The sequence below is a fragment of the Zeus faber genome (genome assembly GCF_960531495.2).
Source record: "Zeus faber genome assembly, chromosome: 17".
Lineage (NCBI taxonomy): Eukaryota > Metazoa > Chordata > Actinopteri > Zeiformes > Zeidae > Zeus > Zeus faber.
Genome location: NC_137204.1, coordinates 13,846,328 through 13,868,630, shown reverse-complemented (window position 1 = coordinate 13,868,630; position 22,303 = coordinate 13,846,328). Strand labels below are relative to the sequence as shown.

At 45.6% G+C, this 22,303-nt stretch overlaps 4 protein-coding genes across 7 annotated transcripts; 3 read left to right on the top strand and 1 right to left on the bottom strand.

The window, feature by feature from the left end:
- Window positions 1-2,567: 2,567 nt before the first annotated feature.
- On the top strand, window positions 2,568-6,007 carry LOC307242961 (prostaglandin G/H synthase 1-like; the record flags this gene model as incomplete). Its single annotated transcript, XM_080017609.1, has 9 exons — window positions 2,568-2,580; window positions 3,161-3,283; window positions 3,919-4,059; window positions 4,151-4,298; window positions 4,453-4,630; window positions 4,732-4,815; window positions 4,986-5,232; window positions 5,307-5,593; window positions 5,903-6,007. 9 exons carry the CDS (start codon window positions 2,568-2,570, stop codon window positions 6,005-6,007), a joined length of 1,326 nt encoding a protein of 441 aa, XP_079873735.1.
- A 2,114-nt stretch (window positions 6,008-8,121) lies between these two features.
- Window positions 8,122-12,121, top strand: pdcl (phosducin-like). The gene is made up of 4 exons (XM_080017843.1): window positions 8,122-8,228; window positions 9,471-9,658; window positions 9,778-9,959; window positions 11,075-12,121. The coding sequence occupies exons 2-4, from the start codon at window positions 9,484-9,486 to the stop codon at window positions 11,639-11,641; spliced, it is 924 nt and encodes a 307-aa protein (XP_079873969.1). The 5' UTR covers window positions 8,122-8,228; window positions 9,471-9,483; the 3' UTR covers window positions 11,642-12,121.
- A 3,317-nt stretch (window positions 12,122-15,438) lies between these two features.
- Window positions 15,439-18,009, bottom strand: rpl28 (ribosomal protein L28). 2 transcript variants are annotated; one of them, XM_080017933.1, is made up of 5 exons: window positions 17,968-18,009; window positions 17,254-17,341; window positions 17,000-17,123; window positions 15,682-15,800; window positions 15,439-15,574 (listed from the first exon to the last, which is right to left on the bottom strand). In XM_080017933.1, exons 2-5 carry the CDS (start codon window positions 17,332-17,334, stop codon window positions 15,485-15,487), a joined length of 414 nt encoding a protein of 137 aa, XP_079874059.1. In that variant the 5' UTR covers window positions 17,335-17,341; window positions 17,968-18,009; the 3' UTR covers window positions 15,439-15,484. The 2 variants fall into 2 exon arrangements, with proteins under 2 accessions (XP_079874059.1, XP_079874058.1); XM_080017932.1 differs by having other exon boundaries at window positions 17,881-17,985.
- A 13-nt stretch (window positions 18,010-18,022) lies between these two features.
- Window positions 18,023-21,503, top strand: LOC307243237 (uncharacterized protein). Of its 3 annotated transcripts, XM_080017929.1 has the most exons (7): window positions 18,023-18,057; window positions 18,399-18,528; window positions 19,543-19,657; window positions 19,920-20,032; window positions 20,443-20,542; window positions 20,681-20,802; window positions 21,007-21,503. In XM_080017929.1, the coding sequence occupies exons 2-7, from the start codon at window positions 18,438-18,440 to the stop codon at window positions 21,132-21,134; spliced, it is 669 nt and encodes a 222-aa protein (XP_079874055.1). In that variant the 5' UTR covers window positions 18,023-18,057; window positions 18,399-18,437; the 3' UTR covers window positions 21,135-21,503. The 3 variants fall into 3 exon arrangements, with proteins under 3 accessions (XP_079874055.1, XP_079874054.1, XP_079874056.1); XM_080017928.1 differs by lacking the exon at window positions 18,023-18,057 and having other exon boundaries at window positions 18,289-18,528; XM_080017930.1 differs by lacking the exon at window positions 18,023-18,057 and having other exon boundaries at window positions 18,412-18,528; window positions 19,474-19,657.
- The last annotated feature ends 800 nt before the right edge of the window (window positions 21,504-22,303 follow it).

Below are 22,303 nucleotides of genomic sequence, written 5' to 3'. Positions count from 1 at the left end.
GGTCCGGGCCTGAGTCGTGACGCTGGCAGAAAGTTGGTTCATCTAGTCCTGGCTGCAGGTGAACCCATCCCATCGCATTTAAGAGTCAAGATTCAAGATCCAAGAGGTTGATTCTGGAGCTGACGCCGCTATGATGAGATGTGAGTACATTTTTTTAATGGTGAATGCAAATGTAGGAGCCGCTGCGACTCGAAGTTCCCTGCGGTGCTGGAACTAAACCCAAACCACCGTGTGTGTGTGTGTGTGTGTGCGACTCTGAAGCCTTCGCCCAGGGGTCGGTGTGTGCGCTCCTCCTGCTGCTGTGGGGATCAGCGTGCAGAGGAGATGGAGCTCCGTCCGTGGCAGGTAGGCACCGCACCCCTCTCCTCGTTGGCTCCTTAAAGGTGTGATGAGATCATTTTCCTCGGTGCAGTCATACTGTTTTAAAAGCCCCCTCTTTTGAGATGAAGTCGATTCCTAGCTCTCGGGAATGTGCAGTCTCAGCCTCAGTCGATCTTTTTAATTGGATTCCATTTTTTTATTTATTTTTTCCCCCACATATAAGTTCAAAGTTCAAAGTGTTTTATTTGTCAAGTGTACAGTACAACACAAGGTCATTCGGTACAGTGAAATTCCTGGGGCGTGACAGGCAGCAAATACGCAGTGGGCGTAAAGATAAAATAACAAGGCGAAGATAAGGAGGAAATAAACAATTTAAAATGAAATAAGAGTCGAATATAAAAAAAAGTAAGAGTCGAGTTACGAATACGGGCAAGAGGTCGCAGTCTATGTCCATAAAATTAAAATAAAATAATATAAAATAATATAATATAAAATTAATATAATCAACATTCATTGTAAATCCATACTGACAACAAATCGGATGTACTAGGAAAGATTAAAAAAAAACCTTGTTACACTAAGTGTTTGTAAAGTGAGAATATGAAGGAGTTTGCTTTTTTCCATGGACGAAGATGCTCATTTACAATGGACACTCTCACAGCATCTTCTGTTTCCAGAAAAAAAAAAAAAGTGATGGAAACAAAATTATAATACCCCAATTTCTTTGAGCGATTTACTGGTCTCTTTTACTTGACATTTAACGTGAATTGGTTTTACATTTGTCTTTTCACTCTTTTTTGAATCACATTTGAATATTTCACAAGTAACGGGGTTGACGACAGCTACCGCGTCGGTCGTGCCGCTGTTGAGGTTACAGTTAGTTGGAGTTATACCGGGACGTTCGTGAACCTTTCATTCAAGATCACTCAGCAGAAAATGTGGGCGACGGATCTATCGAGAGGTTTTGAGCATGGAAGACGATGAAGAATGACGCGGACGTGAATGTGAAACCGATTGTTTTATGAAAAACGCGACGGATACCTTGATGATGATGATGAACGGAAGCCTGATATTGGATCTGCTGTGCCCCCTCAAACGCAATCACTGGTACGTTAATAACAGCGGTGAAATGACATTGAAATGGCAGTTGAACGCACCTGCGCCCACACACACACACACACACACACACACACACACACCCCATCCAGGTCAACATTCTTGGCAAAGAAACAAGCAGAATACAGTGAGAAATGGCAGTTGAACACAACTTTCCCCCACACACACACACACACACACACACACACACACACACACACACACACACACACCCCATCCGGGTCAACAAGCGGTAGCGGAACGAAGATTCAACAACCTGACAATAGTTTGCCCGCCAAAAAACTCTCAATCACAGCAAGCGGGGAAAAAAAATCCCAGGTGGATATGACATTTTCAGAACTTTCTCACACCTGTCTAACTCAATGTTGCCACTTTTACTTGCTATCGAGGCCAAAAACGTCAAACTACCATCTAAAAAGCGTTAACTTATATAAAGCCTTGTTTCATTCGCGTCGTTTCCTTCCTCGCGCATGGATTTTATTCTTAACGTGTGTAAATGTTGAAAAAAAAAAACAATTTAGTTAGGTCCCCAGGTCGTCGTCAACCCTGTTACTTTCAATGGCAACGCCCCTTCCGGACATACAACCAGAGGACCCAACTAAATTGTTGTTTTTTTCAGCATTTTACACATATTTAGAATAAAACACATTCACCAATAATGAAACGACACTTGAGGCTTTATATAAGTGTTGACGTTTTCTTTTTCTACTTTTTTGGCTACAATAGCTAGTAGAAGTGGAAAAATAACAACTGAGGGACAGGCCATTTTTACATTTTCTGCAAGATGCTTTGCCCAAAAAAGTGTTTAAAACTCTTTAAAATAAACAAAATTAAAAAAATGATTTATGTGTTTTTATGTTAGGAGACAGAAACTAAATTATAATATGTTTTATTTGTTTTTATTGTTTATTCAGATTTGCAGAGCAGTTTTGTTCCGACGGAGGCAAAATGGCGCGTTTTTGAATAACCACCCGCATGTTTGTGGATAGTGAGATATTTGTGGATCATGGGATACGTTTGGGGATTGTCTTCTGTGGGTTACAAATATTTAAGTCCAATAAAAACTTGCATTCATTTCTCCATGTCTCCATGTGTAATGGGGAGGCGCCCCGTCTCCCTCTCCATGCGTAATGGAGAGGGAGCGTAAAACCCTGCATGGAAATCCATCCCCTGTGCTTCTATTCTATACAGTATATTCTGATATTTTTTCGAACTGAATATTTGCTTGACAGACTCGCTGACTAAGATTTAAGTCAACAGTGCAGCTTTTCAGCCTTTCCACCCACTTTCTGTTGCAAATTCAACTCGATTCAGATCGTGAAGTTTCATTTTGTTTACACAGAGGTAAGACACACTGGCACTGCAAGGAAGAAGTGGGCAAAGCATTGGTTTGACTCCTTCTCTCCTTTCATTAGGGTAATAGGGTATTGGTTGTTTTGGTATCGGGCAGGCGGACAAGGCGTACGATTTCGGTTGTTTGTCTCGTTTTTTAGATTTTCGTCGTTGTGTCACTGCACCCTGAAAGTCACTCCTTCTCCCGCCTGCTGGTTCCAGGATCGGTTCAGCGACTGCGGTCTTGCCTCGCCGCTGATACAATTCCTCCAATATTAGTCTGACACTGAACGACTCTGTGGAAAGCTTTCCCATGTTTAAAGCCGCAATTCCTCTGGCTCCAGCTTCAGGCGGTGTGCGCTTGCTCTCTAACCTGTTTGCTTCCCGGCAGCCGCAGTGAACCCCTGCTGCCATTTTCCGTGTCAGCACTGGGGAGTCTGTGTGCGCCGCGGCGTGGACCAATACGAGTGTGACTGCACTCACACGGGCTTCCATGGCGAAAACTGCACCATTCGTGAGTCTCCGTTTGATTTCATCATCGCATCATCTATTTTAAGATATCTCTTACTGATGTATGCACGCAACAGTCCACAGGAAGTTGGTGAATCAAGCTGGTTAATATGGACAGGCATTAAGGGCCCCACACAGGCCCCTTCACAGCCAGAGGCACACGCATCAGTGCTGTTAGTGCTGCTATGACACTTACATTACCCTCGAGATTCATAAAGTATTTATTATTCTCATTAATTCCAATTCTAATCATTACCAACCAAGCATCAAACAATCCAGGTCATATTCAAATTTTGCATTTTTGGCTCTCATTAACTACGTCACCCTCACTGGGTGGAATTATAATCGGCCAGTGCTGCAGGAGAGCAGAGTGTTACAAAGGAAGTTTGTAGTTCAATGAACACATTGCATATGCCCGAAAGAAAGAAAGAAAGAAAGAAAGAGAAAATGTCAGTAAAAACAACTAAAATAAGATGTCAACTGGAGATGAACCCAGCCTGAAATGGTCAGAAAAAACATGCTAATTCCATACTTGCATCGACAATTTTAATAGATGATATCTGAATCATTTTGACATAATTCTTTTGTTCTTTCGCTCCGCCTTGCCCGTGATTGCTCTGGCGCCGTGCGTTCTCTCAGCGGAGCTGTGGACCCGGGTGCGGCTGTGGCTGAGGCCCAGTCCGGGTGCGATCAACCGCATACTGACGCATTTCCACTGGCTGTGGGACATGGTCAACGCCACCTTCCTGCGGGGGACGATGACGCGGATCATCCTCACAGGTTCAGAACGACCCGGCTCATTCACATGATTTGCAGGATTTACTACATTTGTTTTGCTTTGGGCAATTCACGTTTTGTTTGTCGTACGTAGCTAGGACCGACCTGATCCCCAGCCCCGCCACCTACGACTCAAAGCATAGCTATCCTAGCTGGGAATCCTTCTCCAATTTAAGCTACTACAGCCGTATCCTCCCCCCTGTGCCAGAGGGCTGCCCCACCCCTATGGGAGTTAAAGGTTTGTCTTTAAACACACCAACGACTTTGATAGCATTTGCATTTTAATCAGACATTGTGTCAAGAATAATAATATTTAAGAGGCACAATTTGCACTATCCTGAGTGTTTTCTTTTTGACCTCGGCCTGTCATTGACCCTCTGGGTTTTTTTTCGGCAAGGCCGAGCTGCCCGACCCCCAGCTGCTCACGGAGAGGCTGTTGTTGAAAAGAGCCTTCAGGCCCTACCCCCAGCACAGCAACCTCATGTTGGCCTTCTTTGCACAGCACTTCACCCACCAGTTGTTTAAGTCGCACGACCGCATGGGGTGGGGCTTCACCAAGGCTCCAGGACATGGGGTTCGTTGCATTGACATGTCTAATGACAAGGCCCAAGACGTTGTTTGTTGGAGTTTAGCGTGTATTAACTTCTACGTGTCTGTCTCGGGCGGGGCATGCAGGTGGACGCCGGCCACGTTTACGGAGACAATCTGGTTCGTCAACTCCAGTTGCGGCTTCGCAAGGACGGCAAACTCAAGTATCAGGTAGGGAGCCGTGACGGTAAAAGGTCGTGTGTGTTGGGACGCAATGCGATTGTCGCCGACGCGGACATGCAGAGCCGCCTTCATGGCATCGTCGGGGCAGTTGGGATGTATAAAAGAAACAAAACGTTGAGGGGCAACCTTGTGCTGAGTCGATATGTTTCCCACATCAGATGCTCGACGGGGAGATGTTCCCTCCCACTGTGGCCAGCACCGGCATAGACATGGACTACCCGCCGGAGGTTCCTACCGATGAGCAACTGGCGATCGGTCAGGAAGCCTTCGGACTCCTGCCCGGTCTGGGGATGTACGCCACGCTGTGGCTCCGGGAGCACAACCGCGTCTGCGACATCCTGAGAGAAGAGCATCCCACCTGGGACGACGAGCAGCTCTTCCAGACGACGCGCCTCGTCATCATCGGTAGCTTGTCTCCCTGTTCTAACCGATCGTACCGTCTCAAGACCCAACTCCTCTCTTTCCCCCCACCCCCCCAGGGGAGACGCTGCGCATCGTAATAGAAGAGTTCGTGCATCACCTCAGCGGATACCGGCTGCAGCTGAAATTCGACCCCACCCTGCTGCTCCACTCTGACTTCCAGTATGGGAACCGTGTCGCCCTGGAGTTCGCCCAGCTCTCCCAGTGGCATGGACTGATGCCCGACCGCTTTTTAATCGATGGAGATGAACTGCTCTACCCGCAGTTCCTCTTCAGCACCTCCGTTCTCACAAGCTACGGGGTGGATAAGCTGGTGGAGGCCTTCTCTCGTCAAGCCGCAGGCCAGGTACCCAGCTTACCCGCCCGGATCCCAGAAAAAAACAGAAATTTGAATGTTTCTGGGATTTTGGAATATGTGAATATTTCATAATTTAACGTTTTTTTATAAAGACGGAATTTTAAATAATGACGTCAATCAAAGCGGGTTTTTAATTGATTATAACGTCTTCTAGCCGCGTGAAATTCGGGCCGGCGAGATGGATGTTAGGACCGAAACGACTGCTTTCTGCCGCTTGACAAACCCGAAATTCGAGGTCACGCGGCAAAAGGGAGAAATGACAGACTTTCTCTCTTCTTGCGGTGGTCTCATCTGAAGATCGGCGGCGGCCAGAACATCGAAGGGGCCGTGTCCGGCGCGTCTTTGATTGCCTTGAAACAGTCGCGGCAGTTCCGAATGCAGCCCTTCAAGTGGGGATGGTAGCTCAGGCAGTAGAGCTGGTGGTCTAGTGATCTAAAGGTTGCTGGTTCGATCCCAGGCTCCTCCTGCTAGCATGCTGTAGTGTCCTTGAGCAAGACAGTTAACCCCTAATTGCTCCTGATGGCTGCGTCCGTCGGTGTTTGAACAACTGTAAGTCGCTTTGGATAAAAGCGTCTGCTAAATGACTAAATGTAAATGTAAATGTTCAACGAGTAAAGGAAGCGCTTCAACCTGGCGCCGTACGCGTCCTTCAGCGACCTCACGGGTAATCAATATTTCACGCTCTTTCACACCTGTAATCGCCACACGTGACCAGGGAGCATGTTTTGCGCTGCCGGGTAACGCTCGGACGGTTCTCTTTTGCAGAAAATGAGGAGGGAGGCGACGACAGAGCGCCAAGCAGCGATGAGCTGTGAATCACTGGAAGGAGGACGTCATTTTGGATCCCTGTGTGGAATTGTAGAATTGGTGGTAGAGCAAGGTTTACAGTTACACATGCTATGTTTACTCTTTTTTTTTTTTTTATATTTTATATTCTTGAATTTACACTGCCGCTATATAGTTGTAAGGTATGTGGTTGTTGGTATATTCATTCCTGCAGGTATTTCTGAAATGAATGTGACTCTAGTTTATTGTTAAGCTTCACATTTATTCAAGTCGAATCAGGCGGTCTGCTTGAATATGTGCGGTAATGCTTTTATTCTGTTTTATTTCAATTTTTGTTCATGTTGTTTCCATTTTGTATGTCATTAAAAATTAAAAATGACAATAAAGAACAACAGAAAAAAAACCTGTTTACCAAAACATTTTGTTGAATAGTGCTTTCCGGTGGAGAAAGTACACAAGGTGCCTGCCTGTGTGGGCATTAAAGGGGATGAAGGAGCAGACGGAATTGCCAAAAGGGCTATAAATGGGGAAGATATTTTGGATATTTCTTTTGACAAAAGGGTAAGGCAAATAAACAAATTAAAAAAGGATAATGAAGAAATGGCGGGCAAAGATGGGAAGGGGCCCGATAAGGGGCCAACATACTACAAAGTTTAGAAACCAATAAATGAATAGGGTGTTAGGAGGGGAAACTGGAGTCGGTTTAACTAGGTTAAGGGTTGATCACACGGGACTCGACAAGACACCGTTCCTGGTGGGGAGAAAGGCGTCAGAAGAATGCTCCAATTGCAAAACCACGGAGAACGCTGAACAAACTGTGCACTCATGGAGAATGCAACAAGTACAAGGAAGAGAGGGAACGGCTCCTTTTTGGCCGGACAGGAGATGCAGCAGCACGAGACCTGGGAGGGCATGGAAAGGACGGTGCTACGGCCCCGAAATCCCCCGTGCGGCTACTCGAAACTCCGGCGGTAGAGTCGGAATGACCTCAAATCAAGGCAGGAAACAAAAGCGCAGATCTGGCGAGTGAGTTTCATATAGCAAAGGATAAAAATTCAAATTCACTTCTGCTTAACGTACCATTTCTGTTCCCTTCCGTGAGGAAACTGAGTGGAAGGACGACGCGCCGGTTCTTGACGGATGGATCCAGACACGGAAAAAGCGCGGGTCGTGCGGCGGTCGTTCCCCGCCGCAGGAGCGAGACCTGCAGACGGCGCCCAGGTTGCCGAAGTGCGCGCGCAGTGGAGCCGGACGCCATCCGGGCGGCTTTGGAAAAGGGGTTGAGCCAAACAAACCGAAAACAACGCGTGCGGTGCGGAGGGGACGTTCACGTGGGTTCAGCCGAGCGAGCTGCCAGGAGAGAAAGCACATACGCGGGTATTCGAGTCTGAAGATCCGGGGGGAAGGGGCATGGCGGGGAGGGAAATCGATGAAGCGCGGCGGCGGCGCTGGGATGGCGGGGATAAGAGGACGACATTTTCATTCCCTTCGCAATGGAGTTGGTGTTGTGAGAATTGGGGAGGAAGGAGGGAAGAGGAGACGACCGTCACCAGGTTAGGAATAGGACAGGGGAGCGTTCACGCTGTAGGGCATGGTGGGAGATCACTAACTCCAGGAGATGGCGGCAGTGCAACACTTGGGATGCAAGCTGCCGTTAAACACCGAAGAAGAAGAAGAAGAGGAGGAAGACGACGACGAAGAAGAAGAAGGAGGAGGAGGAGGAGGAGAGGAGTCACTGACGTCACTGGGTTGTACCCGGAAGTAGCGAGCCGCTTTAGCCAGCAGGATTAAGCAGATAATCTCTGAGCGAGCCGCGTTCTGTTGTTATTCACCAAAGGTAAGATGCAGTCATACTCAAATGTCTGTCCAATGTGAGTTTTATTCATCCCGCCCGGTCCTCCCGTTGACGCCTGGCGCGGACTTTGACAGACAGCCACCTCCAGACGCTAACCAGCGGCTAGAGCTAGCTGTCGCACAGCACCCATTCGACATACGGTGGTGTTAACTGTCCGCTTGTTTGAAATGCACTTTGAAACTTCTCGTCGGCAAGGTCGGAGCGGAACGGAGCTGGACTAACATCAGCTCGCCTGCTTTCCACGGTGCTGTCACAGCCCTGGGCTGTTGACCCACTTAGTTGTCTTGCAATTTACATTGTCTCATCCCAGGTTGATTTAACGAGCCTTCATATTTGTCGCCAAAAAAAAGAAAAAGCAGACGCAGCTATCACCCCCAAACCCCGCGTTCCAACTGCCTCCCGAGTTGTTTGTCGTTTTTCAGTTGGTCATCGCGATCTTCTAGACCTTCTATCTTTGAAAGGCTCCAGGCTTTGCTTTGTGTTCCATTATGTGTCCTCCTGACCCATTTGGAGTGTTTGTTTAAAAGGACGCCCTCCCTCCCCCCCCCCCCACCGCCCTTCTCTGTGAAAGTGTGTTATGAAAAAAATCGGGCTATAATCCTCCCTTAAGCTTTAGTCGGAACACTAGACCCTAATCCTGGATGTGGTGAACTGTTTTTAAATGCGGATCTAGTTTGTTGAGAAGCCAGCAGTTTCCTTGCAAGATGGTGCTTGAGGAAATGACCGCAACCTTCGGTCTTTATTTTGGAAACCGATATGGATGTACAGCAGTTTATTGTATTATATCAAGTCATGATGCAAAATGCTTTTGTTCACTCAATCTGTGAACCAGTTGACGTTTGTGCTTATAAATCTTTTTTTTTTTATAGCTCATATTTTTGCTTCTTCTACTATATTATTGTGGGGTTTTTTTTTCTTTAGCACAGAATTTGGAGTTTGCCCTTTGTCATTTCACTGTGTTGTACTTGCGTGTGGAAAAACCTGAGGTTTTGTTGCAATCGTATTGTTAAAATATAATTGATGTAACATACTGGTTTGCAATGGAGCTATTTTGCAAAAGGCAATAATAATATTATTATTATTATTATTATTATTAATAATAATAATAATAATAATAATAATAATAATAATAATAACCTGAATCTTTAACAATAACTTTTTCTGAAGTTGAGTCTTCTTTACCAATTTTCCTCCTCATCTGCATCTTCCTCGTCATCTCATCAGGGAACCGGTAGTCATGACAACTCTGGATGACAAGCTGCTGGGTGAGAAGCTACAGTACTACTACAGCAGCAGCGAAGATGAAGGCAGCGACAATGAGGAGGACGAGGGGGAGAACAAGACCATCCGCAACCCAGACATCCTGGAGCCCGAGATCGACTACAGCCCCGATGGGAGTGCTGTCAACACAGGTAGCTGACGTAGTCCACCCGACGGGTGGATGTCTGTATACTGTGCTTATCTGTGAAGGAAGCAGCTTTAAAGAAAAAAAACAACAACAAAAAAAAAACGTGTCTTGTCTCCATCTCAGGACCAAAGGGGGTGATCAACGACTGGAGGAAGTACAAGCAGCTGGAGGTAGAGCAGCGGCAGGAGCAGAAGAAGGAGATGGAGAGGTTGATCAAGAAGCTGTCCATGACCTGCCGCTCTGACCTGGACCTGGATAAGGACAAGGAGAAGGAGAAGGAACTGCAGGACAAGATCAAAGGCAAAGTAAGGAACTCCAAATTTCTGCTTTTAAATCGTTATTTTTCATTTGGAGCTTGCTTCAGCAGAGGGATGGTGAGAGAAAGTGTTGCACTTTTTCTCCGAACCCTTTCAAACACATAACCACAACGTCACGCGTAATGTCATGGCATTTCTGGCGCTGCAGGGTATTAGGTTTGGGAACAGCAATGGTATGTTCAGAAAACGTGAATTTGAATTTTTATCCTTTGCTATTTAGTATATTTTTATTTGGCATAGACTTGTCATCAAAAGTATAAGTTGTGGAGATTGTGGCCAGAAACCAGCCGTGGAATACATCGGTGTGGCAGACGACGGGGCGTGGTTAGGCCACGTCTGCAGGGGACAGGGCTGGCTGGCGGGTATCCTGCCGACGACGCCACTTGTGGGAGTCTCTACCCACATGCACGGGTTTAGGGAGGGAGAGGGAGTCGCTCGGGCAGGGGAGAGCCGACATGGCGAGGATTTTATTCAGAGCGGTAACACAAGGGCTCGCTGGCACAACAGGAAGATAAACTAAAAGGGATTGATGGAGTTTGTCTCTCGTGGTCGTGCTCCGGATCGCAGGCGTTCCCGCATCGTGCGCATGAAAACTCTCCCAGCCGGGTTCGACCGATCAGCGCCAGAGAGGCTGACCGGGGGGACCCGGTGAGGCTGCGCCGCCAGGGAGCCAAAGCCAGCCCTGTCCCTTGCAGACGTGGCTTAACCACGCCCCCCCTCGTCTGCCAGACTCGGCAAAAATGAAAGCTGAATCTTATTTATTTATTTATTTATTTATTTATTTACATTTTGTAAACATGGCAAATGGTGACGTGATGAAATAAAAAAACAGTTTGATCCAAACAGAAGTGAATGTGCCACAATCGGCTTTTTTCTGACACCCTATTTCAATTATTTTGCTAAAGCCATGTACCTGATACAACTCCACCTTCCCCAGAAGGTTTAGGTTCTTTCTTCATTCATAAAGGAATATTTAAGTTTATTTGCAAGATAGAAGGCTGCTGTAGTCAGCTTTTAAAAGAGCAGTCGCCAATCAAATAACTGGATGAATAAGTAGTTCAATATTTATGCACAACATTAACCGACGTTTGGGCCCTCCCCAGATGACCATACAGGAGTACAACATGCTCCAGCAGGAGGAGGATGATGAAGACTTCCTGCAGCACTACCGCATGCAGCGCATCGAGGAGATGCGGCGCCAGTTGTGCCGTGGGAAGCGATTCGAGCAGGTGTACGAGCTGGCCAGCGGAGAGGAGTTCCTCGAAGCGCTGGACAAGGAGGACAAGAGCACCCTGGTCATGATCCACATCTACGAGCCCGGCGTCCCCGGCTGCGAGGCCATGAGCGGCAGCCTGCTGTGCCTGGCGCAGGAGTACCCGCTGGTCAAGTTCTGCGGCGTGCGCAGCTCGGCCATCAGCACCAGCGCCCTGTTCCGGGGCGGCGCCCTGCCCGCCCTGCTAGTCTACAAGGGCGGCGACCTGATCGGGAACTTTGTGCGCGTCACGGACCAGCTGGGCGAGGACTTCTTTGCCGTGGATCTGGAGGCTCTGCTGCAGGAGTACGGCCTGCTCCCGGACAAGGCCGTCGCCATCTCAAAAACCATCCGCAACGGAGCCATTGTGCAGCATTCTCAGAGCGACGATGACGACTCCGACCTGGATATAGACTAGAAAAGCACATACTTGAATAGTCTGCATGGACTATAGAGCCTTCATACGTGTAAAGGCCCTGGTAGAAGTAGGGTTGGAGAAGTGCATGTAACTATGAAACGGGCCCAAAAGCAAACGATCGAGGATGCGCCACTACCCATCACCACGTTGTCATTCCTTCCCAAGCAAATCAAACTAGTTAATATCAATTAATAATGAGGACCGATAGCGATGCAAAACGAGACGTACGCCGGTGCTACGCAGCTTTGATAATATTCTGCCTGAGTGTATCTTATTTATTGAAATGCGATAAAGGTTTTGTTTTCCTTTGTTTAGTTTAGTCGTCTCCTCTCATGTGCATGTTCCCAGTAAGACTTCCCCGTGTAGGATAAGTAGTCCTCTGGTCCACACTGACTTTTAAGTAGTTTTATAACTTTTATATGTGTTTGACCATTTCCAACCTGTTAAAGAAATAGACAAAAAATAAAGAAGTTGTTTGGAGTCACCGTCTGGCTTTTTATTTAGTGAAACTCTTAAGACCTTTTCAGACATGTCATTAAATACAACAACTCTGGCCACCGCAGTCATATGTAAACTCTGCAGGTTGGTATCTAGCCCCTTTTTTGCGTCTCTCTTTTGGAACAGAACCACCAATTACTTTTGGGCACGATTAAAAAATATAGATCTTAGAGGAGACCAACAACAGACTGCTTTTCTAGTTTCAGGGTTTATGTTAAAAATGACCTTGGATTAGGTTCCCTGTATAGAGTATCTTGCTAGATTCATGTAGATATAACAGCAAATATTAATATTAATAACAATCAAATATTAATATACAATTATTTAGTTCAACTGCCCACTATATTAAGTGTTCTGACAAACTCCCATCTTGATTTTCTGGTAATACATTCCCAGCGGGTCTTTCCAGCCCAGAGTTCCCATAGATTTTTTTTTTCCAACTTGGCAATGGCGGATCAGTCAATTTGCCCAATCTACCCCAATCGATAACCACTTTCTCAGTATAGGGGGGGGCAGATATTTACAACAGAATTAAAAAAAAAAAAAAAAAAAAAGAGATATATATATATATATATATATATATATATACTATTGTTATATTTAGCACATGAGATGCCAAATATATAGCAGCAGGACTGTTTGGTGCTTATGTGGAAAGCAGGCATCCAGATATCAGCACAGTGAGATAGAGTGGCGGCAGCAGAAGGATGGAGGTCTTGTCGTGCAGCGATCCAGATGAGTTGTGGGGCTCATGTCCACACAGGGCTTGTTCCAGCAATAGATGGGTTTCGGCGCTCACACCTGCCACGGAGGAGGAAAATAAGACGAGGACCCGTTCACGGACCATAATGCTGAACACTTCCTGGCATTAGAAGACTAAAGAAAAAAAACAAAAAAACCTGGTAGCATGCATGGGTATATAATCAATGTCTAACTAATGGTTTGGTCCCTGCGCTCTGTGCAGTGACTCCATTAATAAAAAAAAAAAAAAACACTTTTACTCACCGTGCTCTGACCACTCCTCCCACAGATGCTGGATATCCTCTCCTGGGTGGTCGTGGTGATTTTGATCTGTGTCCAATCACAAAACGGAGATGGGATAGATTGACGGAATGTTTTTTTTGTTTTTTTTCAAATTTTCAAATGGGTGAACAGTGGTTAAGGCAAGGGGGGAGAAGGAGATTGTGTTTGCAAAGAGCGCGGAGCAGAGAGGTCAAGGCAGAAGAAGCAGTGTGGCACAGTGCATTACACTGCCGCCTCACAGCAAGAAGGTCCTGGATTCGATTCCCGCCTGGGGCCCTGGTGGCACTGTGGGTTATTTCCCAATTAGGGGCCTTTCTGTGTGGAGTTTGCATGTGCTCACATGGGGTTTCCTCCATCTAACAAGAGTAAGGACCCATTTCACCGGCCACCATCCAGTGCGTGCGTATGCAGGTGGCGTGTCGTGCGATGATTAAAGATTCATCTAATTCTAATTCAACACACCAACAGCAGGGGAAGGATTAAGATCAAATAGCTGGAGCACAGAGAGGAAGTTAAGGAGAAGGGGAGGGGAGTGCACGCAGCAAAAGGATGCTCCGACCTTGCCGGATCAATTTGAAAAAAGCAAGTTTACGGCTGGTTGCGCCTACCGCCTCATATTAGTCCGCTTGACATGGAATCCGAACGCTTTTATTAAAAGACAATCCATCCCCCTTTAAAACAATTTGATCTGTGGTGTGCAGTTCATCGTTTATATAAAGAGAATTAAAGCTTTGACACTATTGCCAGAAAACACATGTAGGTGGATGCAGTAGACTCCAAGATAGACACTTCCATCATTTCAACTAACATTTCCCCCCCCTATTATTGTCTAAATAAAATCATTATCTCATAAGAGTCATCGCCTATTAATACCGAGGTGGTCGTTTACCATTAGAGTGGTGCCAGAGCATCCTCTTGAGCTGTCTGAGGGCTTGGGTGAGGTTCTCCAGCTGGTCGTGGAGGTGGATGTTCTCCTCTATCAGGGCGTGGATGGTGTCCTGCAGCTCGAAGGCCCGACAGCGCAGGGCCAGCAGGGCCAGCAGGGCCAGCGGCAGGAGCAGCAGAGCGGATCGGAAACGAGTCATAGCGGCCGCGGCGCCGAGTCATCAAAGGCGGGGAAGAAAAAAACCCATCTTCCCCCAAGACAGAAGCCTCTCACCCAGGTGCCCGGAAACCCCGATTGGAAGCGCTGTGCATCCGCAGAGATGATGATACTTTCATCAGCTTAACTCTAGGGGAGGTGACAACGGCATCTTTTTTTTTTTTTGGTAAAGCCGGAGGTGGAACGCATCCAGTGTTCTACTTTAAAAGAAATCTATGTGATGTTTCCACACCAGTTGGCGCGGTTTGAAACCAGATGCTGGGACCGTAGCTGTCTGGTTCCAATTTGTATCGAATTCTAGTCAAAAGAATGTACATTTTAAAAATACTCAAACATTACAGTTGGCGCTGTTGTACCTATCAAACTGTTTCAATGACAGGGATGTTGGGTGCATGTGGTTAGTGGGGATATAGGTAATCGATAGAAATGGGGACACAACCTTGTTTTTAATTAGCTGCAGCTGATTTGTCACAGGCTGCAACAGGGTCATCGTGGGGAAGCAGTTAGTCCATGTCTGGCGGAAAGATCAGATACCATCACGTCGGACCACGCCTCAACATGTTAAACATTACGTTTCCAGTTGTCCCTACGGGAGATGACCGCAATCTAGAATCACAGGACGGATAGACGGACGGACCGCAAGAGGACCAAAAAATGGTCAGCCAAAAGTAATCACCTTTAAAAATGAAAAGCCAAGCAAGGGCAGTTATTTCATCTGCAGCAGCACCTCAAAATCCAAACATTAATTCATATACAAGAGAAATGAGACTTGGACATTAGGAAAGGGTTTCCGAATATTTTACTTTCATGGACACAACATAACTTGTCTCCATGCAGAAGGCCCAGCACGTACTGAGCAGCACCCTGTAGCCTCCTGGGGGGGGAGCGCTGTGGAATAACCAAGCAGAACTGCCTCACTCACAGCCAACACCAGCTCATATGACAGAGCCGGAGATAAAGTTTGTTAACCAATGTTAAGTAAACAGTGATGTCACCGTTTGGAAGAACCACAGGGCTAAAAACACAAACCCAGTAAAGTACACGGCAGGATTGAAGTGCTGCTGCCCTCATTAGCTCTGACGCGTTAGTTATCCCACACTGGGTTTTAGAACGGGCCAAAGGCGTCAAGTGCTTCCTGGGTACATTCCCGTACAGAAGACTCACGACAGCGGTGTGTTTTTCAAAACAAAAAGCATTTATTTCAGAACTGAGCGTATCATTTATGCCGTCTTGGCAGTCCTGGTGCGCTTCTTCTTGACCACAACAGGCTTCTGGCTCTTCAGGATGGCACTGGCACGACGTAGAGCCGCCTAGAAAAGAAAACATATATGTTTTTTTAACTTCCAAGTTTTTAAGGAACATTTTGAACATGCAGACAGTTGGGAACTACAGTTGAGATCAAACACGGTTGGCTCACCATGCGCAGGTCCCGCCTGTAATTGTTCTTGCGAATGATGTGCCTCAAGCTGTTGAGGGTGGCACGGGAGTTCTTATTGATGGTGATCTTCTCGTAGGAGGCAGAGGGCTTGCGCTGACCTGTTCAGGGAGAACGGTTACAGTGATATCAGTGGACCTGGCAGGGAGCTCCGGATCAAGCATTTTGGCACCGCGCGCCATAAAAATGGCACTTTTTCCCACCGCATGTAACCGGCTCAACTGGACTCTACTGAACTTGGTACCAGGTACTTTGTTTTCCACTGCAGATACAGCACCGCCTCGCAATGCCACACAAAGCTGCCGTGACGTCATACACACAGCGACAATGGAGGCTGTGTGTAGACTCTGATGGTGTCTTGATTCTCGGTGTGCGGCTGGATAAGATTTCATGGTTTTCTTCGCATCCCCTTTTAAACAAAAAAGACCCCCAGGATGATAACTAGCTTATTTTTTTAACCTTTCTAAAAAAAATACTAAATCGCCGCTCCCTGCAATCCTGGTTTTCTTTCTCCTAACAAAACAGATAATACTTTATTTTGTGCATTTTGTAAGCTTCTATCCATTTTAACCTGTTACTGTAATGCACACTGACTGATGAAGGGGAGATCCTTTCCGCATGCACGTTACGTGAACGCCCATGTGCAACTTGAGATCTGTTCTCCGTGACCCGGCATTAAAGGTTTTCCGTCTCGCCAAACAAAATACATAATGTTTTTTATTGTAGATGTATTGTAATTGAAACAATGAATGAAACAAAAAAAACACGCAGTGTGCAGCTGTGCCTAATGGGAACACCCCCCCCTTCAGTCGACAATAACGACAATATCATGTATCGCAATATTTAAGTGGGACTGCATCAAGATATAACATTTTGGATATCGCCCAAGCTTGGATAGAGGGTTATGTGACTTGCTTAAGGACACTTCAGTACCAGCCAGGGATCAAATCAGCCATCTTCTGATCACTAGACGACCTGCGCTACCACCTGAGCTACTGCCCCCTTGTCTGAAAGTCAATGATTATTTAATGACAATGAACTAAACTTTTTATGAACAAGAGGCTTAAGAAAACGAAGGGCTTGTACTAGTTTGATTAAACGGTAAAACCCCTCTTTCCAAGATAAGTTGTTGTTTAGTAGCCACCATTTGTATAAATGGCTTTTTCAATAATACATTGTTCTCGTTTTATTAAAAGAAGATAAGATTTGAGTAATTATTTACAAGGATTCTGCACACTAATGAAACAGTTATTCCAACTAAGTCACAGACATTAGGTATTATAGTGCATGTGGTGTTTACCTGCACGCTTCTTCAGCACAACAACGATTCCCTTGCCATCGGCTGCCGGCTGCACGCCTACAGTCTTCCTGTGCACAAGGCCGTTGAAGCGGAATGCGTTCCTGGCCTTCAGGTTGTTGGGCTCCTGTTGTGGAAATTCAAACAACTGCTAAACAACTCCGCATTTCCGCAGCCGACTGTTCAGGAGCACACAGCGAGACGGGCCTCAGGGGTCTTAAGGAGCCAACTGGTGGGGCCCAACCAGCTGCACTTACAGTGCTGTAGGTCTGTCCATTCCTCTTGATGAGGAAGCTGGAGCAGTTCCTGATGACCATCCACTGCAGATGAGAAGACATGGCGAATCTGGACAAAACCACATAGTTGTATATGCGTTACAAAATAAAAAAAAATCCGGTCTTTGGGTTAGGTAATAGAGCGTACAATGGATATTGTATTAATCCCTGAAAGGAAATTTAAGATGATACAGCTCGGTTTGACAACTGACAGCGTGAAAGGCAATTGATTACGAACAGACTACGGAGCGTAAGCTACTCGTGTTGACGTCTATACCCGATGCTACGCCTAGCTGGTCACGTAGCCGGCAATGGAATAGCGTCGGAACATTTCCCAAATAGTTTTATCTCGCGGTTCGTTCCCGAAACGGGCCCAGTGTGCGGCGTTTTTAAGTTACTGCGAGGCCAACGTCGATATTGCGGCCGCCTACAAACATTTCCGGCCGTCCAAACCAAACCCTCCAGCCCGGTTAATACCCACCGCCGCCAACGGCACAACGAGGCCTAGCGCGGCTAACACGTTTATCACACGCTATTTCGCGACCGTCACAAGCAGCTCGGTGCCGGGGCGGGGGCACGCAAGCAACGCGTCCGCCGTTCGACCCGTACTTAGAGGAGTTTCCCCGGGACACGGCGGCGCAAAGTGCAGCTTTTAAACCGCCGCAGCAGCAGCGGCAGGCGAAGCGACCACGTTACCTCTCTCCGGGGGAAAAGGACAGAAGAGGCCGGAAACGGGACTACGGCGGCTGTTCGACAATCACTCCGCCGCCGGAACCGAGACAATAGGTCGTACGGTCGTTTTTTCAAAGTGCTAATAAACACGAATTGGGGGGTTTGCTGGAATTTGTACCGTTCAAAACCAAATCCGAGTCGTAATTCTCTCTGTTATTGTTCACTATAAAACGGCACTATTTAGTATTCGTTCGCTCGGAGGGATATCACCGGCCACGGTCGGTAGTCGGGCGTGACGTCATTTTTGCGCGCCTGCTGTTTACTCTCGCGTGTGTGGCCCTTTTAGCGAAGGCGTCCAACGCAGGTCCGTGTTGACGCGAGCAGGAGTTTTAGAACGTAAAAGAATGTCAAAAAAATAAAAAATAAATGTCGAACCTGTCCCAACCTATGGTCAGATTAAAGCCTCCGGCGATGACTCGCTGCCGATCACCTTGATGGAAGAAGGCGACGATCTGGAGACACTTGGGGAACAGCTGTATAATGTGATACACCCCAAACATGCGGATGCCGCTGGGAAACTCACCGGTGGGTTTTGTTTTTAAGGTTTTTGGTCAATACACAAGCACACGCGGGGGGGACTAAATGCGCTGTAAAATGTGCTGTCGTACACTAGAGCAGAAGTGCTTCCTCACATTTATTGTGTTGTATTATATATAACATTATTGCATAATATAAAAAAATATATATATGTTAATTGTATATTTCTATTTGTTTTATTCTTATTACATCATTAGGGGTCCAGCTGTTATTGCTACGCGTTTTAATTTTATTTTTAATATCTGCATTTTTCGGGCTAAAAGTATCTGGAACACGACATGACTGAGGTCTCGGTGGAACCAGCACGTTTCGGACGTCTTGTCGTTCGAGTTTGATCAATATCGATGTACATTTGGAGCAGAAAATGGCTAAAAGAATATGGTCATTCCATTAATATCGTGAAAGGGCCGCTTTGTGATATCAGCATCCAAAGTTACAAGTCCAAGCGTCGTCTCTCGGGACTCGCGTCCAGCCACTTGCGAGTGCGACGCCTGGATAGAAGACTGCAGCCGATGCTGCGTTTAAAGGAAACTCGGAAAACTGTAACCCGCGCTGCGTTTTACGGAACCCCGGGAACTATAATCGTTCATAGAAGACGTTTTTCGAACTGCAGGGAGTTCTAAGAGCCTTCTGAGGAACCGTGCCTTTTCGTTTGTGTCCGCACTGCGTCATCCATGAACCATCATAATTCTTAAAACACTGTTCTTTAAGAGCAACGTGCAGTGACATAACTTTTCTTTGTGTTTGTAACTTTTGTTACATGAGCTGCGTTTCACAGAACCCGGAAAACTGTAACACGTATCCAAAACGAATAAACTGGACCCCTTGTATTGCTGCCTGCAGCTATATTTATTGTTATTATTGTTGTTATTATTATTATTACTACCTATCGTTGTGGACGTGATCGGCTGTAACAGAGGCATCTCCCCCCAGGGAGGACAAAAATGACCTATCTATCCATCTATCCATCTATTAAATCTACAACAAAATGCTGTGTTTGAGGCATGCTGCTGGAGCTCCCGGGTTCCACGCTGAGCCAGATGCTGCAGGATGAGGCCATGCTGAGCGGGGCCCTGGAGAAAGCCCTCAGAGCCCTGGACGCACCACAGGACCCCAGGTAAAACACAAGGAAGAGCCTGGCCATGATTCTGCTGTCTCCCTGGTAAAGTTTTTTTTGGGGGGGATTTTGTATCAAAGGGGCGTTTCAATGAAAAAATGAAAAGATAAAAATCTGTGAATTTGAATTTTCTGAGGCCCTTCAATGGGCACAGTGATGTGAAAAGGAGCTCGATGTATTTGTCAGCCTCAAATAGCGCATTGATCTTTGGAAGGCTTGTTTTTTCAATTCTATTTTCTGCTCTGTTTTTCTTTATTTAAAGCGGAAAATCGAGTTACAAAGAGGAGGAGGATTCGGTGTCATCTGACTCCCTGGGAGACCAACTGTTCGCCCTTGTGGATCTGTACAACACCGGCTGTTCCCGGAAAATCACTGGTAATGTTTCCACGTGTCTCTGATTTGGAAACAAATAATCGTTTCAATTATTTATTTTAAATAATAAAAGTTATTTAAATCATTTTAATTGTGATATAGGTTGGGGATAGTTTGCTGACAGTTTTTGTCTGCATCATCAGAATCAGAATATGTTTCTTGTACAGTTTCATATACACAATTTTTCTCTTGCTGAGCATTGGTACATTTCTATACAGACAATCGGCATAAAAAGCTTAACAGTATGAAAAATATACATTTAATTAAATTAAAATAGCCAAATATATAAAAATATACAGTATACACAAAGTGTGACTATGCACAGGATGAATTATTGGTATAGGTATATGAGGTATCCATGAAAAGCAGTTTTGTTACACCTCGTTTTTACAGAAATACTAATTCCTCAACAGGTATGCTACTGGAGCAGCAGAAAGAAGTGATTTTAAACCTTCTCTCTGATTCCACACTCCTCGAGGAGCAGGTGAAGTTAGCCCTGAAGACGCTGAAGGAGTACGTCACCTCTATTCATTTCTATTAAGTTCGTTGCCACAACCCCTCCTGCGTCCGCTCCCCAAAGTGAAATGTGTTTGATTAGAAATGGAAACAAATACACATGTGGCAAGTCAACGTGCACGCCGCATCCCACAGGCAGAACGTGGAGGAGACGGATGTGAGCGACTCGTCGGACGCGGACGACACCGAGCGGCTCGGGGAGCGGCTTTACTCGCTGGTGGAGAAGATGGATCCGGGACATGCAAACAATATAACAGGTTATTTTATTTATAATATCTTCATCTTTGTTGTTTTTAAAAAATCTCCTAGGTTTAGATTTTGGGTATGAAATGTTTATTTTATTGCTTTTAAACTGTCTAACGCATGCCCACTGGGTTTATAATAAGATGATACATACTGAACTGTAATAGGGATTTTATTGTACTGATGATTATTATTTCTATCTCTCACCATCTTTCAAGGCATGCTGCTGGAAATGACCCCAGCTACTCTCCCACAGCTGCTCACTGACCGCAATTTGTTGGAGGTTGCTGTACGAAAAGCACAAGCGGCTCTGGAAACCTTGAGGCCACCCTTTAAAAACACATGACTGCAAAGGCACCATAACAAAGGATGGTGCAATTTGTTAATAGTTCAAACAAGAAAAAAAAGTATGGTTGTTGAATGGAACAAAAATATGAAATGGGTGGAATGGGTTCAGGTAATAGTTTTTTTAATGAAGTCCCGAGAGAGGATTGTATTTTTCTTTGCCTTTCTGAGTCAAGGTGGAAACAGGGATTGTTCAGTTCTGCTATGAACTCAATTCCATTGATTTGTCTTGTGCATGCTCTGATATTCATTGAATTCTGCAAAATACTCCTATTTGTCCTCAACTTCATTTAATTCATATTTTGTGTCTCAAGTTATTATTAAAGAACTAATATATTCTCAGGTTTTAAAATAAAGAGTTTAAATTTAGCGTGGACTGCCCAACATTTTTCCAATCTTGGTGTTCTCAAATCCCGGGGATTGTCACAAACAAGCTTTTCATGAAAATTCAAAGCTGAATGAAGGCCACAGACGTACCATTCAAAGTGCTAAAGAGCGCAAAAATATCTTTATTACCATGTTTTGTTTCATTCTTTGTCATAAATTTTACATAAGGGATGCTCTGACTTTGGGGAAAATCAACTTCTCTCCAAACAGATCGCAAAATCATAGCATGGCATGGGTTTACAGAAACCTAGTATCGGGATCACAAAGTTATTCTGTCTCGGAGGGAGACCAATGAAATGACAAGTCGGCAAAGTAAATGATCAGGAACTTGAATTTGGGTGCAGTTAGCTTTCATTTTTACAATTTAGATTAAACACTTAATCTGCAGAAGCAGCTGATACAACTAATCAGTGAATCAAAGTATATTATGAATAATAAATGCATTTCATCCAAAAAAAAAAAAAAAAATGAGTTGCTTTCCAGACACGCTTTCATAACTACAGCTCATAAATACAATCGATCAGATATACATATATTTGGATATATTTCTGTTAAACAACATTTAAAAGGATGTTCTTTATCCTGATTTGTGGGGGGGGGGGGGGGGGGGATCTGAAGACCAATGATCATTTCTCAGAATTGTCGAAACGTTTCGGAGGGTCCTCACGCACACCGAAAGCAGAGATTTCGCTTAATTGTGTGGGGGAAAATTGAAATAAATACCTAAAACGTTCCACATTCTAAAAACCACAAAACTTGGGACATAGACGCGAGGGGAGCGGA

Bases quoted from the DNA above. Each gene is read 5' to 3' on its own strand.
- pdcl (XM_080017843.1), top strand. From the start codon at position 9,484: ATGACAACTCTGGATGACAAGCTGCTGGGTGAGAAGCTACAGTACTAC. The intron at 9,659-9,777 runs GTAGCTGACGTA...TCTCCATCTCAG, and splicing joins TGGGAGTGCTGTCAACACAG to GACCAAAGGGGGTGATCAAC. The intron at 9,960-11,074 runs GTAAGGAACTCC...GGCCCTCCCCAG, and splicing joins AGGACAAGATCAAAGGCAAA to ATGACCATACAGGAGTACAA.
- rpl28 (XM_080017933.1), bottom strand. From the start codon at position 17,334: ATGTCTTCTCATCTGCAGTGGATGGTCATCAGGAACTGCTCCAGCTTC. The intron at 15,801-16,999 runs GTAAACACCACA...CTCCCTGAACAG, and splicing joins TGTGCTGAAGAAGCGTGCAG to GTCAGCGCAAGCCCTCTGCC. The intron at 15,575-15,681 runs GTGAGCCAACCG...TTTCTTTTCTAG, and splicing joins ACAGGCGGGACCTGCGCATG to GCGGCTCTACGTCGTGCCAG.
- LOC307243237 (XM_080017929.1), top strand. From the start codon at position 18,438: ATGGAAGAAGGCGACGATCTGGAGACACTTGGGGAACAGCTGTATAAT. The intron at 20,543-20,680 runs GTACGTCACCTC...CGCATCCCACAG, and splicing joins GCCCTGAAGACGCTGAAGGA to GCAGAACGTGGAGGAGACGG. The intron at 20,803-21,006 runs GTTATTTTATTT...CCATCTTTCAAG, and splicing joins ACATGCAAACAATATAACAG to GCATGCTGCTGGAAATGACC.